The sequence below is a fragment of the Rhamphochromis sp. 'chilingali' genome (assembly GCF_963969265.1).
Source record: "Rhamphochromis sp. 'chilingali' genome assembly, chromosome: 8".
NCBI lineage: Eukaryota > Metazoa > Chordata > Actinopteri > Cichliformes > Cichlidae > Rhamphochromis > Rhamphochromis sp. 'chilingali'.
This window is the reverse complement of record NC_137935.1, coordinates 9,564,166-9,578,581: the sequence shown is the minus strand read 5'-3', so window position 1 is coordinate 9,578,581 and position 14,416 is coordinate 9,564,166. Positions and strand designations below refer to the sequence as shown.

Genomic DNA, 14,416 nt, shown 5'->3' with positions numbered 1-14,416 from the left:
GCTCTGTCTGTCAGTAAGCCAGCATGGGGGAGAGCAGCAGAGAAGAGCCCCTGAGAGGTTTCGACAGCCCTGCTTTATAGTGCAACCCTAACTAGGTCAGCTTCACCCACCTGTTACCTAGAAGAGAGGCAAAGACAGCCAAGAAGGAAAAAAGCTGGTCTTGTGGCTGTCACTGTAACAGAATAAGACCTTTGAACTTTTAAATCACAAACATCAGTGCTGAGCAGCACAGCTGTCGACTCCCTTATCTTTAATGTAAAAGCTTTGACCTTTGTAATCCTGGAGCTGTTTAACAAGTAGGACCTCGATGAAGCTCGTGTCTGAATGCTGATATGGAGAGGGTTATAGGAAACAGTCCATTTCCAAAGAAAAACACGATTATTCTGATGTCATAAAATCTTGTTTTGAAGGAGGATTGTTTCAGCAGCTGTCTAAAGAGGACCACATTGCAGAGGCAGGGAACTACATGGCGTTTTTATGATTTCTATTGACATTTCTATTTCATGGTCCATTATAATGGGGCGGAAAAAAGCACTGAAGACTTTGCAGTGCATTGTTCGTTCTGTAGGGGCAGCCTTTCAGTCACTGACCTTCTCCAGGCACACTTAGAAATTATCGTTCTATAAATAGCAGGGATAAGAAGTTATTATGACTGTATTGGTGGCTGGATTTAGCAACTCCAACAAACCCTTATCCAATGGAGTTACAGACCACTGCTGATATTTCTCATGCAACAGCACTGGCCAGCAGTATTTAAAAACTACCTTAGAATGTACAGAAGATCACTGTAACACAATTTGCCACTCAATTACAGGAAGTCAGGAAACAGGAAAACTCATAATTTGAGCAGGAGTTACCACACCCACACTTCCTCCTGGCACCACAAAGTCACAGTCTTTAGTTAACAACAACCAGTTAATAAATACAGCAGCAAGTGTTTTGGTGATACAGTCTGTAGGGAGCAGGCTTGGACTAAAAGGTGCCGGCTTAAATCAATGAAAGGCAAATACTATGAGATAATGTCTGTCCCTGGGAAATATTTTCTGCTGCAGAAAAATAGAAATCTGCGTGCTGAGGACTCATAAGTGTCCTTGATATATAACCATTATGAAGGATGCCGTCTGTCTCCTAACTGAATTCATGATTTAACAGAGTGTTTGAAGAGACTAAAAGTAATTACTGTTGTTTAACAGCTGCTAAACCTCTGCTGAGGGGACATCTGCGTTTCTACTTATTTTCATTAGCCGCCAGTTTAAATGTGTTTGTACTGTGTACTTCTCGGGTGCGGAGGTGCGCGTCATTTTAATGTGAGAAAGCCTGCAGCAGAATGGAGCAAAAGTGTGCTTTGAATGATGATGATGTAGGCAGCTGTGATGAGTGCTCTGTGCTCCCTAAATGGCAGTGATGAACCATAAATACGTTTCTGCTCTTAAGCATCTCAGGAACAAAAATGGCAGATGAATTCACAGCTGACATGGGAAGCAGAGGACAAGGAAAAGTGGATGTGACAGGCTAATGTGCACTAATTATTACCAGAGTAGAAAACACATTAAGTGGCTTAATGGTGTGGAACTAAAAGCTGTTTAATTTTTTTTATTTAGTTTTTAATATATGCAGTTCTTGTGTTATTATAACCTTAGTACCATATCATTGCAAGTGGAAGATCAGGATGAACAGGATCCTGTAGCTCACCCTTTGTACTTGGTGCTAATGAGAGTAAGTGCTATTTACAAAGCAATAAAAAATGGGGCGATCATATCTCATTGAGGAGCCTGTAATAGTAATTAATTAGCAATTAATACCAACATGTAGGTGAAACTGTAAAAAACATCTTATGGATTACTGTCAGTTTCTACTTTAATTGAATGAATTTGGGGGGGGGGTTGTCAGTTTTTATTGCAGCCTTGGGATGAAGTCAGGGACTTTGTAAAAGTTAAAAGCCATTAAGGGAAATGGGAAACGGGTGAAGCATAAAATGAAGGACCTCATGTTCTACCTGTCACGTTGTTTATTGTGGTTGTCACGTGAAGCTCATAGCCAATGACAGCCATGCTCTGCAACCGCACAGGGTGTCATCTTTTTACACGCTGAAAACCCATCAGTTGTGTCAAGTTATATACAAGAAGAGCGGATGCTGCATGGCGTGATTTTCAAAATAAAGGCGCAAGGGTGTGTCTTTTGTTATAGAAATCAGTAGTGGGCTGAATAGTGAAAATATATGAACATCCAATGACTGGACAAGGAGTAGGATCTTTTATATACATATCATTACACAAGTACAATTTTGATGCTTTTAGTTCTGCCTAAAATTATTTCTAAAAGTTGGTATTAGTCTATCAAAGTCAAATGAAGGAGCATTGCATCATCTATAATACAGAGGTACAAAATCAAGCTTAATTTCCATCAAACAGCTGGGAGATGGGAATGTTTGAGCAGATGAATTATTGTTCCCATAATTAATTATTCAAGAGTTGGTGTAGCCATGTGGCATTGTTTCTGTTGTATAGATACTGACTAATTGGTTTGGGCATCTGACACGAGGGTGTCACGAGAGTGGGTGTACTGGACAAAGGATGCTGAAAATGAAGCTGCCAGGCAGAAGGAAAAGAGGAAGACGTCAGGGCAGATTCATGTATAGTGAAGGAGGACCAGCAGAGCGTTTGTGCGACAGACGAAAATACTAGTGATAGGGTGAGATGGAGGCAGGTGATCTGTTGTGGCGACCCCTAGAGGGACAAGCTGAAAGAAGAAGATACTGTGATCACTTTTGCAGCTTTATTAATTCATCACCAAAGTTTTTTTGTTTGTTTTTTTTACTGAGGCACGACTACTGTCACAAACCCTCAGATATTATGTGGTTTGTATCATTATATTTTTCTAGATGCAATTTTAGCTCCATCAACTTCAATAGCCTTTAAACTGGAACTGCTTACCAAAATCATGCTAGTTAAACTGCAACATTATCAGTTTAACTATCTTTCAGTAGTCCAGGTATCTTTTTTTAAAAAAACCCTTTACCTAATTTCTAACTGTTTTACAGAATTGAATGTGTAGCTTTTGCTAGTTTTACTGGATTATTGTTGGTCCTAATTGTATTTTTAAATCATTTCTACTCCATATATTGGTTTTAATTCGTTTTAGTTGTGTATTGTTGGGGGGTGGTGGGTTAATTTACATTTCGTTTATGAGATTAACATATGGGATTTCTCATTTTCACCAAATCATTGTTACTTTTTTCTTTGATTTTCGGTCATTGCAGTTTCTTAGTTTGTTGTCCTACTTTGGGTTGCTTTAATTTTGAAACACGTGACCGGAAGTTTTGCCCTATCTTTTCATTGGCTTGACAGGTGTGGAGCTCCCAGTCCTGGATTTGATGCCGTCCTTCGGCCAGTAGACTTCTGGCGGTCACACGCCGCACGTTTTTATCTTGCTTTTTTTAAACCGCCAGCACAATGTGGTTGTTGATGAGCTCGGGACCACCTTAAAGAGCACCTTCCTCTGATCCACATTACAGGTGGATCATATAGATCTATCGCATGTGCGGAGAGGGAAGTTTACCTCCACCGACCCGAGGCTAGAGGCGGATAATACAACGGCAGTTTATACGGTAAGTGATTTCGGCAGGGAGGCTGTGCAGTTATTGACACGGATTACGAGAAAGCTGTTTATGAATTGCAAATAAGTTGGTTACATTTTTGTTATTAATGCAATTCAGTATTTAAACTTTAGGCTGGTATACATCAGTTGCACATATATCAAAAGAAACTTTGATTTGGACTAAAAGTTGCAGCTCCCCGATACAGAACAAGCCCGGTACCCCACCCATTATTAAATATAATATAATCTAGTAATATAGTTAAATACGGGGCTCATTTAAATCTTGGGCGATTAATTGAATTGCAGGTTACTGTCCAGAGATTTCATCTGTCTGCCTTTGAATATATTAACTTGTTATTTACTGCTCATTTTACTAATGAGGAGGTCTGGTAGAATAAACCTCAAGATCTCTGCGCACATGTTCACGCTGGCATGCTTCACGGTTAAACCTGCTCTCCTTGGGCTCCCCGTGCTCAGCCGTCGCAGCCCTGTCTGTTCATACAGTCCTAACACCACTACATCACATAAAAGCACAGTGGAGGTCTGAGCTTGTTAACACGGCCTAGGAACGCATATTTAAAGTCACATATTCGCAGAATAGTGTACTCAGTGGCAAATGTTGTACGCAGTGGATCATGTATGATGAAAATATCTAAGTTAATATCTAAGTTATTGATTACTTACAGAATCTGTGTACAGAAAATGACTAAAATAATGGCTGATTTTTACCTTTATCCCCTGAATGCCCTGCACCTAGGACAGATCTGTGCACCAGACGTTGTCATCTGATTTAATTTTAGTTCCCATTGTCATTCAGAGGTAAAGCTCTGAGCCTGCCCAGCTGCTGGTTACATAATGTCAGCTGAGGACTGCCACAGTTTAGTGAGCAGAGGGGGAAACTCGAGTGGAATTGAGCACAGACAACACAGAATGAGGCCAGATTACAGCGTTACATAAGGGATGTTTTACTTCCACTTGGCTGAGATGATGCAGATGATGGTGGTCCAGAAATAGGTCTGAGCAAAGGATGCGGCGTACACTATATTTACAAACAGTGGAGTGAAGATAAGCTTGTTAATGCACAGAGAAGGCTCTGATTGTCAGGTCATAAAAAGAGATATTTGTGTTTCATGTAGTGCAAGTCGGGCTTTGTTACTAATATCCTGTGGTAAATGTTTCCAGTAATTTTCATTGTGTGCGCACTGAATGGGCAATAGTCTGTATTACATTCAAGGACATACCTAATGCCTTTTGAAAGAAATGGAGCCCAAATGTCTGGTGGCTTTCCTCCCTTCTAACCTTAACAAATCATCCTATGGCACTGCATGGTTCAGTAGGTTGCAATGGTCTGAACTACATCTATTAATGTTGATTTCTTTGCTGACAGTCTGTACATCCTTCTGTTTACTGTCCAACCTGAAGTGATAGAAGATTAAGTGGGTTGAAATTTTGTATTGTACAATGCAGTTACAGATAAACCTCAAAAGTAAACCCATATTTGCTGTGCACATTGATTTTACGACATATGTTAGCAGTGAATTTCTGCTGGGATACATAGCACCACCAGCTCTCATCTATCGCAGCCGATTGAAAACAACTCTTATCTCCCATCTCCGTGTCACACAGAGCGGAAAGTCTTTGTCACATTGCTCAGTACAGGGGTAAAATGAGAAGAGTCTTATGGCACACACAGTCAGTGATTTCAAAGCAGATAATTTGCAAGCAAAAAAGGCAGTGTTCAGCACTGATTTAACAATCACTTGTTGGTTAATAGTAGTGTGGGTATAAAAGATGTTGAATGCAGATAAAAACAGAGACATCTTCTTTTCTGCTGGCCTCGTCAGGAATCAGCCATTTATTTGTTTTTGCCTTTGAAAGTGTATTTCCACTGTTGATCCAAGACTTAATGAATCAATTTAGGAATTTAAATGGGAAGCTGTATTTGTGGAGAATAGTAGAGTTAGTGTTCTGCGTTGGGGTCAGCTGTATGTTAACAGTATAAGTATGCAACAAATCATGGGCTAAATTTATCCAGGATAAGATTTTTAAGGACAGGGGGGTTTGAAAGCTTATAATTATTACAGTTTAATTAATTTATTCAGCATTACAAACATGCAGTTTGTACACATGTACTTCTAAAACTTCCTTGAAGTTAACATGTGATCGAAACTGTTTTGTGTGGGTTTGCTTTGCATGAAATTAATTAAACCACGACACAATAATCAGAAAGATCAAATAAGAACTCTGAATAGCCAGATATTCTTGTCCATTTCTTTTTGTGGCATATTTTTCTCCCCTTCTGTACCTTAATGGAGTGCACAATCCTTCACAGCTATTACAGCACTATGTAACACAGTGGATCATGAATGTTAAAGATGATGAAAACAAAAGGTGAAACAAAAAGATCCAAAAGAGTTGAATTCATGCCAGAGTCATTGTTTTGGATTTCATTAGTTTTTTATGGGTGTGCCTAGTAAAGTGGCCAGTGGGGTTAGTGCTTCAGGGAGCCACAGCAGCAGCACTGCAGGAGCTGTGGGCTGCATCCTGATAAACTGGGATGACTGCAGTAGGAGCTGTGAATAACACAAACGTCACAATTATACAACCCCTGAAATTTTCTGTCGAGTTTGAAACTCTACAGCGTGTCCCTGAAGTTTACATAATGTCGGCATTACATACAAATATGCTTGAAAAGAAAACTATAGAAATGTGGGCAACAATGTCCTGTTGTTGTCAAGGTGGTTGCTGTGAGCTGTAGATTTGGGGTTTGCCGTACTGTGTTTATAGATAAAAACTCAAAGTGTCTCAAAGTCAGAGTCATTATCCAAACATTAGATGGCCTGAACTTATATAAATATTGTCCAAGATACTACAACGTAGTAAAAGAATGAGCTAGATTGATGCACAATTGTGGGTACGTTCCTTTTCATGCACAATATTGTACTCAGGGCATCATCTTAAGTGATAACTTTAAAAATAGTCTCTTTTAATCAATTAACTTTTATGAGCAAAGTGTAGTAAACCAACAAACAATCAGTATTTGGCCTGGCTAAGCTATAACATATTGATATTCAGTACTGCTGTGCTTTATTTCCATGGAAATTTAAAGTCTTTCTCAGGATTAATGAAGGTCAAATTAGGTAAACGTCCAGACCTTCCACTGCATGTGACAGTGAAAGAAATGCTGCGATATATAAACCCCAACAGCAGCATAATGCTTACTTACAGAGTGTGACGGAATCGATGAAAATCACTCACTCAAACATGATTCATGTTTGTTTTGCATCCTGTTACTGACACAAAAGTGATTTATGTGTTGACCTTTTGCTTCCCCGTTACTGTAAAACCAATTTCTCACAGCTGCTGTGGACATGGACCTGCTAAGAGCTTGGTGAGATGAGGTGTGCCTATTTGCGGTGACTTGGTTAGTTAATTTATATCCTGTAGTCTGTGTTTTTCCGCAGTTACATACTCAAAGTGACAAATTATACCTGACTTGTATTCATAGAGCAGAACCTCACTGTGCACTGCTGGATGGATGTGAGAGAGTGCACTGATTCAGCTGGTACTTGAAGTACAAAGCAGAGGGTCTGATATTAAATTACCACCTGACAGATGTTTGTGTGTCCGCTGATTATGGTTTTGAGCTGACCTTGTGGGACTTTAACAAGCATGCAGAGAGGGTCTCCACTGTGCCATTTCTATTTAACAAGTCCACACTATCACAATATTTTTTTTTTCATGGTGAAATTCACAGTTTAATGGAAATAACCAAAAAGACTCTTCTCCCTGCAGTCATGATGCTCTGAGGCCACTGCATGAGGCCGCCTGGGCGAACATGATGGAGGAGGCTGCCAGCCAGCTTGAAAGAGATCATGTACACAATGTCTACGACAAGATTGCTCCATATTTCAACGACAGCCGCTATAAAGCCTGGCCGAAGGTACGGCAGTTCCTCCTGGAACTGCAGCCTGGGAGCATCGTTGCTGACATTGGTGGGTCTCCAGCAGTAATGTGATCCTGAAAGTCCAATTACAGCTGGCTTACATTTCTTGTGTTATGTTGTAGCTGACTGTCTTGTCTTTCCAGGTTGTGGTAATGGTAAGTATCTCCACATCAACAAGGACGTGTTCAAGCTGGGGTGTGACGTTTGTCGCCCCCTGGTGGATTTTGCCTGGAGCCAAGGACATGAGGTCCAGATGTGTGATGGGCTGCATTTGCCTTACAGAGACAGCTGCTTTGATGCTATGCTTTCTATTGCAGGTAATGGTCAGAACTATAAGCAGTTATTATAGATGAGATAAGAGGCTTTTTTAAAAATATTTCACTTAGTAACAAATCACTCCCTTCATATGCATGAGCTCAAACGCCGACATCTACCTCAAATTAAGTTAACTCATATAATGATAAACATCATATTACCACAAACTTGCGTTGCCAAGCCAACAGTGTGAAAAATAATTATTGTGTCCTACCAAAAAAAAGAGTGTAATTAGGTCCAAACCAAACAGCTGCACTATTCATTTATCTTCCATTATACACACAGTGTACATGATACCTCATAAATCCATGCTTAAAGCTGACAAATTCATATTTTTGTCACAGTCATTCATCATCTGTCCACCAAAGAGCGTCGTATTCGAGCAATAAAGGAGATGGCTCGCACTCTGCGAGTGGGCGGACGCATTATGATCTACGTGTGGGCCATGGAGCAGAAACGTCGTAAATTTGAGAAACAGGACATCTTTGTTCCTTGGAACCCCAATCCTCAATTCCTTCCCGGCCTCAACAAACCGAGGAGGAGAACCACAGCACAGAGCGTGAGCGAAGCCATAGACAACACTGAAAAGCACAGGAAGGTTAGAAGCACATCCTCTGTGGCAGACGAAGAAGATCTTGGTCGCACTACACCACAGCAGAGGACACACAAACTGTGGTTCTTCTCCAGGTCTCTTGATTCTGTGTTCGACTTCGGAAGCTTGGGGATCTCCCGTTCATCCTCCAGAGACATGAGCACTTTATCTTCACCCACAGGTGAAAATGAGGGGAACAAGTTCAACCTGAGCGGGAGAGGACGAGGGCTTATCAAGCAAGTCTCAAGTTTCTTTTCTCCGCCATCTGTGGTCGGATCAGAAGAGGATGTCTTTGTCACAGAGCAGCACAAGGGACCGAATAATTCTGGAGGCAATGGCACCACTAACAACAGCAGCGCAGTGTCTTTAGTCCAGGAGTGTGGCTCTCTGGCTCTACCAGATCTAGTCTCCTTGCAGGGGGAGGACCTAAAGCAGTCTGGAGATGAAAGAGATGGAGGGCTGCTGGGAGAAGAGCTGCAGGAAAGCACACAGAGTCCTCAGGGGAGTGAAGGGCAGGTGGAAGGCTCCTGCCTGAGGTACTACCACGTCTTCAGGGAGGGCGAGCTGGCAGAGCTGATAGCGAATCATGTCGAAGAACTTCATGTTAAACACACCTACTTTGATCACGCCAATTGGTGTGTGGTGGCAGAGAAAGTTCAGGTATGGAAAATATGACCGGAACTTGTCATATTTGAGTTCACTTTGCATCGCCTCTGCCTCAAGTTTTAGCACTGAATTCCACATGTGAGAATAATGACATTCTTTTCATTTAAATGTGCAAATGTAGCCATTGTTGAAGGTCTAGGTAACACTAACATTCTCCAGTGCTGTAATTCTCTCATGAACTATTTAAAAATGAGATTTTTATCCATGTATTTATTTTATCCTGGAACCAGCTATATGTCAGAGCTTTTGGAAAGCAGCAAATAGATATTTTATGGAAGTGTTCAACCGTGGCCGTTACTGTATGTTGTACCAGATTATTTTTAACTATTTATTCTTTTTCAATAAATCTACAGTGTGTCTTTTAGAGTCGGTGTTTTGTTATTTAACCCTAGTGGGCTGCATCACAGCTATTGATTTGCATTTTAAAAGAACATTTCTTCTCTTGTGCTTTAAATATGAGCAGAAGAGAAATGTACAAAGCTACAGCATACTCTTCCCTCTGCTGTTATATTTTAATATATTGATTTCAGTAGAGAATTCTTTCTTTCTTTGTGTCTGCAAAATCGCATGCTGCTTATCTCTCATTAAAAGGAGCCAAATTTGCAGCTAGTATCAGCTGCGGACTTCTTGGTAACGCTTCCTGTGAAACTGCTCGTGCGTACTTTTTCATTGCACTCTCATACAAGTTTAAAATTGTGCAGAATCTCTTCCGAAACATTAGTGCCATTTTCTTGTTGTTTTACTCTACAAGTGTTCCAGACGACATGTCGCCAGTGGGCGTGTCTGTGTGTGTGCGCGCCCTTGATGTAGATATTTGCAATAGTGGCATTGTGTCTTGTAACAATTTGGTATGTCTCAGCAAATCAGAAAACTGCCTCATGTACTGTGAATAAACATTGCACTCTATCACAAGTATATCGCTGCTTGATGTCAGTGAATGACATAATAGGTGAGACTTGAAAAACTGTTTATATCCATTGTGGTGCATTTCTTTAGCTGTATAGTTTTTGTGGACCAACTAGGTTTGTCTTAAAAGTGGCAAATGTCTTGTGTGAGCTGATGTAAATACTTTGTCTTGGTTTTTTTATTAAATTAGTTTTTGTTCACGGGTGTTGTGTTGCTTCTACTCCCATTAACAACAAAGATTTGTTCATGTACAGTTTATTTCTAGAATATTTAATTGTCACACAGGTACAATTTGGTAAATGGTAAGCTAAAAGTCTTTATAGCCAACTTGCACATACTATACTAGAATCATCACCAGCCTACAAATGAAAGCCTTAATATTTGATTTTTGAGGATTTTTAAATAATTCTTTAACATGTAGTCACGTGAAGAAGATTTCCATTGGACTCTGCAGTCTATGCAATAACTTAATTATTTTACTGTAGGACTGTATTGGTCTCTCACATTGTAGTGAAATCCTCTTCTTTTTAATATTGCTTCAGTTCATTAATGTTTATTGGCATTCATTTATGCACAGCTCTTAAAAGCCACACCACACTAGCATTTAAATCTGGTCTGGGTCACTACAACACCTTGACTCTTTTCTTTTTCAAACATTTTATTGTAGGTCGAGGTTGATTCAATGACCGCAAGGTGCCCAAATCCTGTGGATACAAAACAAACCCGAATCATTATCCCTCCACCACCGTGCTTGTGAGCTGATATGTGGTCTTTGCATTGACATGTAGTGTTTTGTACCCAAAATGGCGCTATCCATTATGGACAAGCATCTCTGCTTTAGTCTCATCAGAAACATTGTTGCAGAAGTTTATTTAAATGCAGTTTTTTTTCTAATTGCATTGGAATGTTAACATTTCCGATACTACCTGAGGCTTGTAAAGTTTTTAGCTCTTAGTTTTTTATGCCCCCCCCCCAAAAAAAAAAAAAAGAAAATCCTCCCTAAGAGTTGTATTGTCTGACCTTTGAGTGAATTTTGTGGAATTTCCACTCCTGGTAAGATTGTGGCATTAACAGGGAGCTGAAAGCTCCATTCCAGAAAACTACCAGAAACTCTGCTTTTGTGTTTTTGACCAATTAATCAAGAGCATTTGATAAGCAGCACCTCTTGATTCCTATATAAACAGTTTTTCCACAGGACTGTACTGAGTTCCATAAAAACCTTCTTTTTCAGATGAATGTAAAAATATGTTGTTATGGTGGCTGTGATGTCCCTATAACAATATAATTGTAGTTACAAGACCATCATTGCAACGAACCAAAAATGAGTGAAATAAGTTCTAATATGTGACCGCATAAGATGTATCACTACTACAGTTAATCTCAACTGTGTAAATTAAATAAATATGCCAAAGTAACTGAAGTACTGGTCAGTTTCTAATACATTTTTGAAACTTTCCAAATGACCATGGCATTCTCTCAAATATCAACTACCCACTGAGGATCCTCTTGATTACGGAGCCAAGTTTTACATACCACACTCCCTCCAAACCTGAAACATGAATAGCAAGGTTATAATGAGAACTCGGTTTTAAAACTAATTGTTTCTGTACATAAAATTGGACAAACAAGTCTTCTATCTGCTGTGTTTCATTTACCTGAGTTGCTGCTCTGTGGACGATAGAGTGTCTGAGTGACAGTTTATCAATGTCTCTAGAGTATCCTCCACCAATAACAGCAGCGATAGGGACACCTCTTTTCACCACAGTCTTCAGCACAAACAAATCTCTCTGATAGAGCCCTAAGGGACACTTGAAGTCATTCAAAAAGTCTGTAAGTGATTTGAAGGTAAAAAACACCTGGGTGTAAAACAGAATGGCTCACCTTGGTCTGTCAGGCGAAGCCTTCCGAGTTCATCTTCCCAGTGAGGATCAACCCCTGCGTCATACAAAACCAGGTCTGGGCGAAAGGTTTCCAGCAGCCAGGGAAGGTGGGCTTCAACTGTTGGGTACACCATCAGACATATTAGTGAGTTTTTAGAAGCATCGTCAATGAAAATCATCTCAACGTACAGAAAAAAAAAAAAACAGTAGTTTCAAAATCAGCAAGGACAAAAACAACAATTCTCACAAATTGAAAACAGTAGTGCTAGAATTGCGATTCAGTGATTAGATATTTATTAAAATGGAGAGTATCTACATACCTGTGGAGAGGTAATCCTTGTCCTCCAGCCCATCCTCCACACTGATATCAAGGTCGCTCTGTTGTTTACGAAGTGGGAAATTTTTCCCACAGTGCACTGAGAATGTAAACACAGAAGGCTCCTCTTTAAAGATGAAAGCGGTGCCATCACCCTGTAGGATGTTTGACACATGAAAAAGGTTTAGCTTCTCAACAAAGACAAATCCTAATCCACAACAGAGACTAGTGCACTCCACCTGATGAACATCTAGATCCACAATGAGAACTTTGCGTTTAGTAGAAGGAGAATTAGGAGAATTGTTCATCGTGTATTTGGCTGCGACTGCAAGATCATTGAGGAGACAAAACCCCGAACCATAGCTGGGAAAAGCATGATGAGTTCCCCCTGCTGTGCTGCAAGCCAGACCCCTCTGCAGAGCGACTTCAGCAGCTAAAACAGTCCCACCTGGCAATGAGAGAGAACGTTAACAGCAAACATAATGCAATCTTTCCGGGTCACGTGTACGTCATGAATTTCTCTCACCTGTTTCATATCGACAGCGCCTCACTATGCCTTCACTCCAGGGAAAGCCTGTCCTCCTTTGCTCTTGCTCACTTATTTTCCCATTTATGAAGTTGTCCAGGTAGTCCTCGGTGTGCACACAGCTCAGTAAATCCTTAGAGGCAATTTCAGGGACCCACACCTACTGTAAGAAAGGAAAAGGCACATCAACAGGAAAATGTGCTTTCCAATAAATACTACTTTTAATAGCAGCAGTGATATTCACTATTAGTTGATCTTGTTATGTTTAGAAACTGGATGCCTGTAAATCATAAAATCAAATAATCGATTATAATCACAGGCAGATATCATAAAAGTGTCTCACTCACCTGTTTCTCTGTAATGACCTGATCTCTGAGCAAACACTGTAAAACCCGGGGAAACTTGCCCATCGGAAACCTGTGATTGGGTGGGAGGTCACACACATACTTGCTGTGATGAACTACTGGAAGCGCGCTAGATTCGTGTCTCACCTGCGAGATGAAAAAGGTGAGTTTTATAATGCACCCACTGCGGCGTTCAGGGGAAAAATACTTCAGTTCACTTTGTTTAAATTATCATACAAACTTCTTACTAGTTCAGCATGGAAGCACCTGCAGGAGGTGAGAGCTTCACCAGTCATCAACCACGCGACTTTGGAGCGAGGTCCTTTAGAGAACAGCCGCTTAATGCAGGTCATTATTAAGACAGGAAGCAATGAATGATAGTCGCTTACTTAAGACGGGAGAATGCTACATTATACACAGTTACGATGTTATGAAACGAGACAGGAAGTCCATAAAGTGTCCCGTGTACTGTGTAACGGGATGCTTGGCTGTTACAGCGCCTCCTCAGTCTACTGCTGCCATCTTCTGTTATGGAGTGCAAATAACTTTCTGTGCTGCTGTCACGGTTTCTTTCTACTGCTCTGTTTTCTACTATAGTACAACTTGATGGTGAGTATTTTTTTAATCAGTTGTATCCTATCCACAGATTTACACGCATATACTATTTCAGTATTATGCAAAAATCTTGAACCACCTCTTAATGTTTTATCATTTGCTAGGAGAATGTGTGCAGGAGAATGACTTGTCTGAACTCTCGGTAATATAAGTAGTCTTCACAAGTAAAGTAGCGCTCCAGGTTTATTGAAGGACATTTCAAATCTTTTTTTTTCTTTTTTAGTTGGCTGGTTTTTGTTTTATTCTCTATCAACATGACCCCACACTGCTTTAATAATGTTGAGGAGAAGCTATTCCATCACTGATAGTGATCCGTTATGTGTTTTTCTATCCAGCTGTGCTTTCACTGCGTTAGGATTGTGCTTAGAATGATTGTCATGCTGAAGTGTACTTCTGATGACTGTAAACACGCATTGTTTTACCTCTCTCATTTGGGTTCATCACTCAATAAGAGCTGCCGTCACTGATTTTCAGTCCAGTCCATTTGTTGGGTAATTTAGCATACCTCAGCCATTTCCCCCTGTTTCCCTTCCTTAATAATGCCTTCTTGATAGCCATCCTTCCACTCAGACCATTCATGATGAAGCTTCAGCAAACAGTAAATGGATCGACTGAAGGGCCAGATGCGTCTCTCAATATCTCTCATGTCCTGTATCAAGTCTTATTTTTTCATATTTCTTAAGGACATGAATTGCAGATACTGTTCATCTGGT

The 14,416-nt window shown here is 40.3% G+C and overlaps 2 protein-coding genes across 5 annotated transcripts; one reads left to right on the top strand and one right to left on the bottom strand.

The window, feature by feature from the left end:
• The first annotated feature begins 3,337 nt into the window (after positions 1–3,337).
• Positions 3,338–10,222, top strand: trmt9b (tRNA methyltransferase 9B). The gene is made up of 4 exons (XM_080888870.1): positions 3,338–3,607; positions 7,393–7,592; positions 7,687–7,860; positions 8,203–10,222. The coding sequence occupies exons 2-4, from the start codon at positions 7,436–7,438 to the stop codon at positions 9,123–9,125; spliced, it is 1,254 nt and encodes a 417-aa protein (XP_080744996.1). The 5' UTR covers positions 3,338–3,607; positions 7,393–7,435; the 3' UTR covers positions 9,126–10,222.
• A 91-nt stretch (positions 10,223–10,313) lies between these two features.
• hdac12 (histone deacetylase 12) lies at positions 10,314–13,551 on the bottom strand. Of its 4 annotated transcripts, none has more exons than XR_013972425.1 (8): positions 13,337–13,551; positions 13,092–13,235; positions 12,745–12,904; positions 12,458–12,666; positions 12,223–12,373; positions 11,904–12,020; positions 11,678–11,830; positions 10,314–11,571 (listed from the first exon to the last, which is right to left on the bottom strand). XR_013972425.1 is itself a non-coding variant. In XM_080888873.1 (8 exons), the coding sequence occupies exons 2-8, from the start codon at positions 13,152–13,154 to the stop codon at positions 11,548–11,550; spliced, it is 867 nt and encodes a 288-aa protein (XP_080744999.1). In that variant the 5' UTR covers positions 13,155–13,235; positions 13,356–13,495; the 3' UTR covers positions 10,316–11,547. The 4 variants fall into 4 exon arrangements, 2 of the variants coding, with proteins under 2 accessions (XP_080744999.1, XP_080744998.1); XR_013972426.1 differs by having other exon boundaries at positions 10,315–11,571; positions 11,678–11,809; XM_080888873.1 differs by having other exon boundaries at positions 10,316–11,571; positions 11,678–11,820; positions 13,356–13,495.
• Positions 13,552–14,416: the final 865 nt, after the last annotated feature.

Excerpts from the sequence above, each read along its gene's own strand:
- trmt9b (XM_080888870.1), top strand. The coding sequence starts at position 7,436 with ATGATGGAGGAGGCTGCCAGCCAGCTTGAAAGAGATCATGTACACAAT. Across the intron at positions 7,593-7,686 it reads GAGCATCGTTGCTGACATTG|GTTGTGGTAATGGTAAGTAT; the intron begins GTGGGTCTCCAG and ends TTGTCTTTCCAG. Across the intron at positions 7,861-8,202 it reads TGCTATGCTTTCTATTGCAG|TCATTCATCATCTGTCCACC; the intron begins GTAATGGTCAGA and ends TTTTTGTCACAG.
- hdac12 (XM_080888872.1), bottom strand. The coding sequence starts at position 13,441 with ATGACCTGCATTAAGCGGCTGTTCTCTAAAGGACCTCGCTCCAAAGTC. Across the intron at positions 13,236-13,336 it reads GGTGCTTCCATGCTGAACTA|GTGAGACACGAATCTAGCGC; the intron begins GTAAGAAGTTTG and ends TTCATCTCGCAG. Across the intron at positions 12,905-13,091 it reads AGGTCATTACAGAGAAACAG|GTGTGGGTCCCTGAAATTGC; the intron begins GTGAGTGAGACA and ends TTCTTACAGTAG.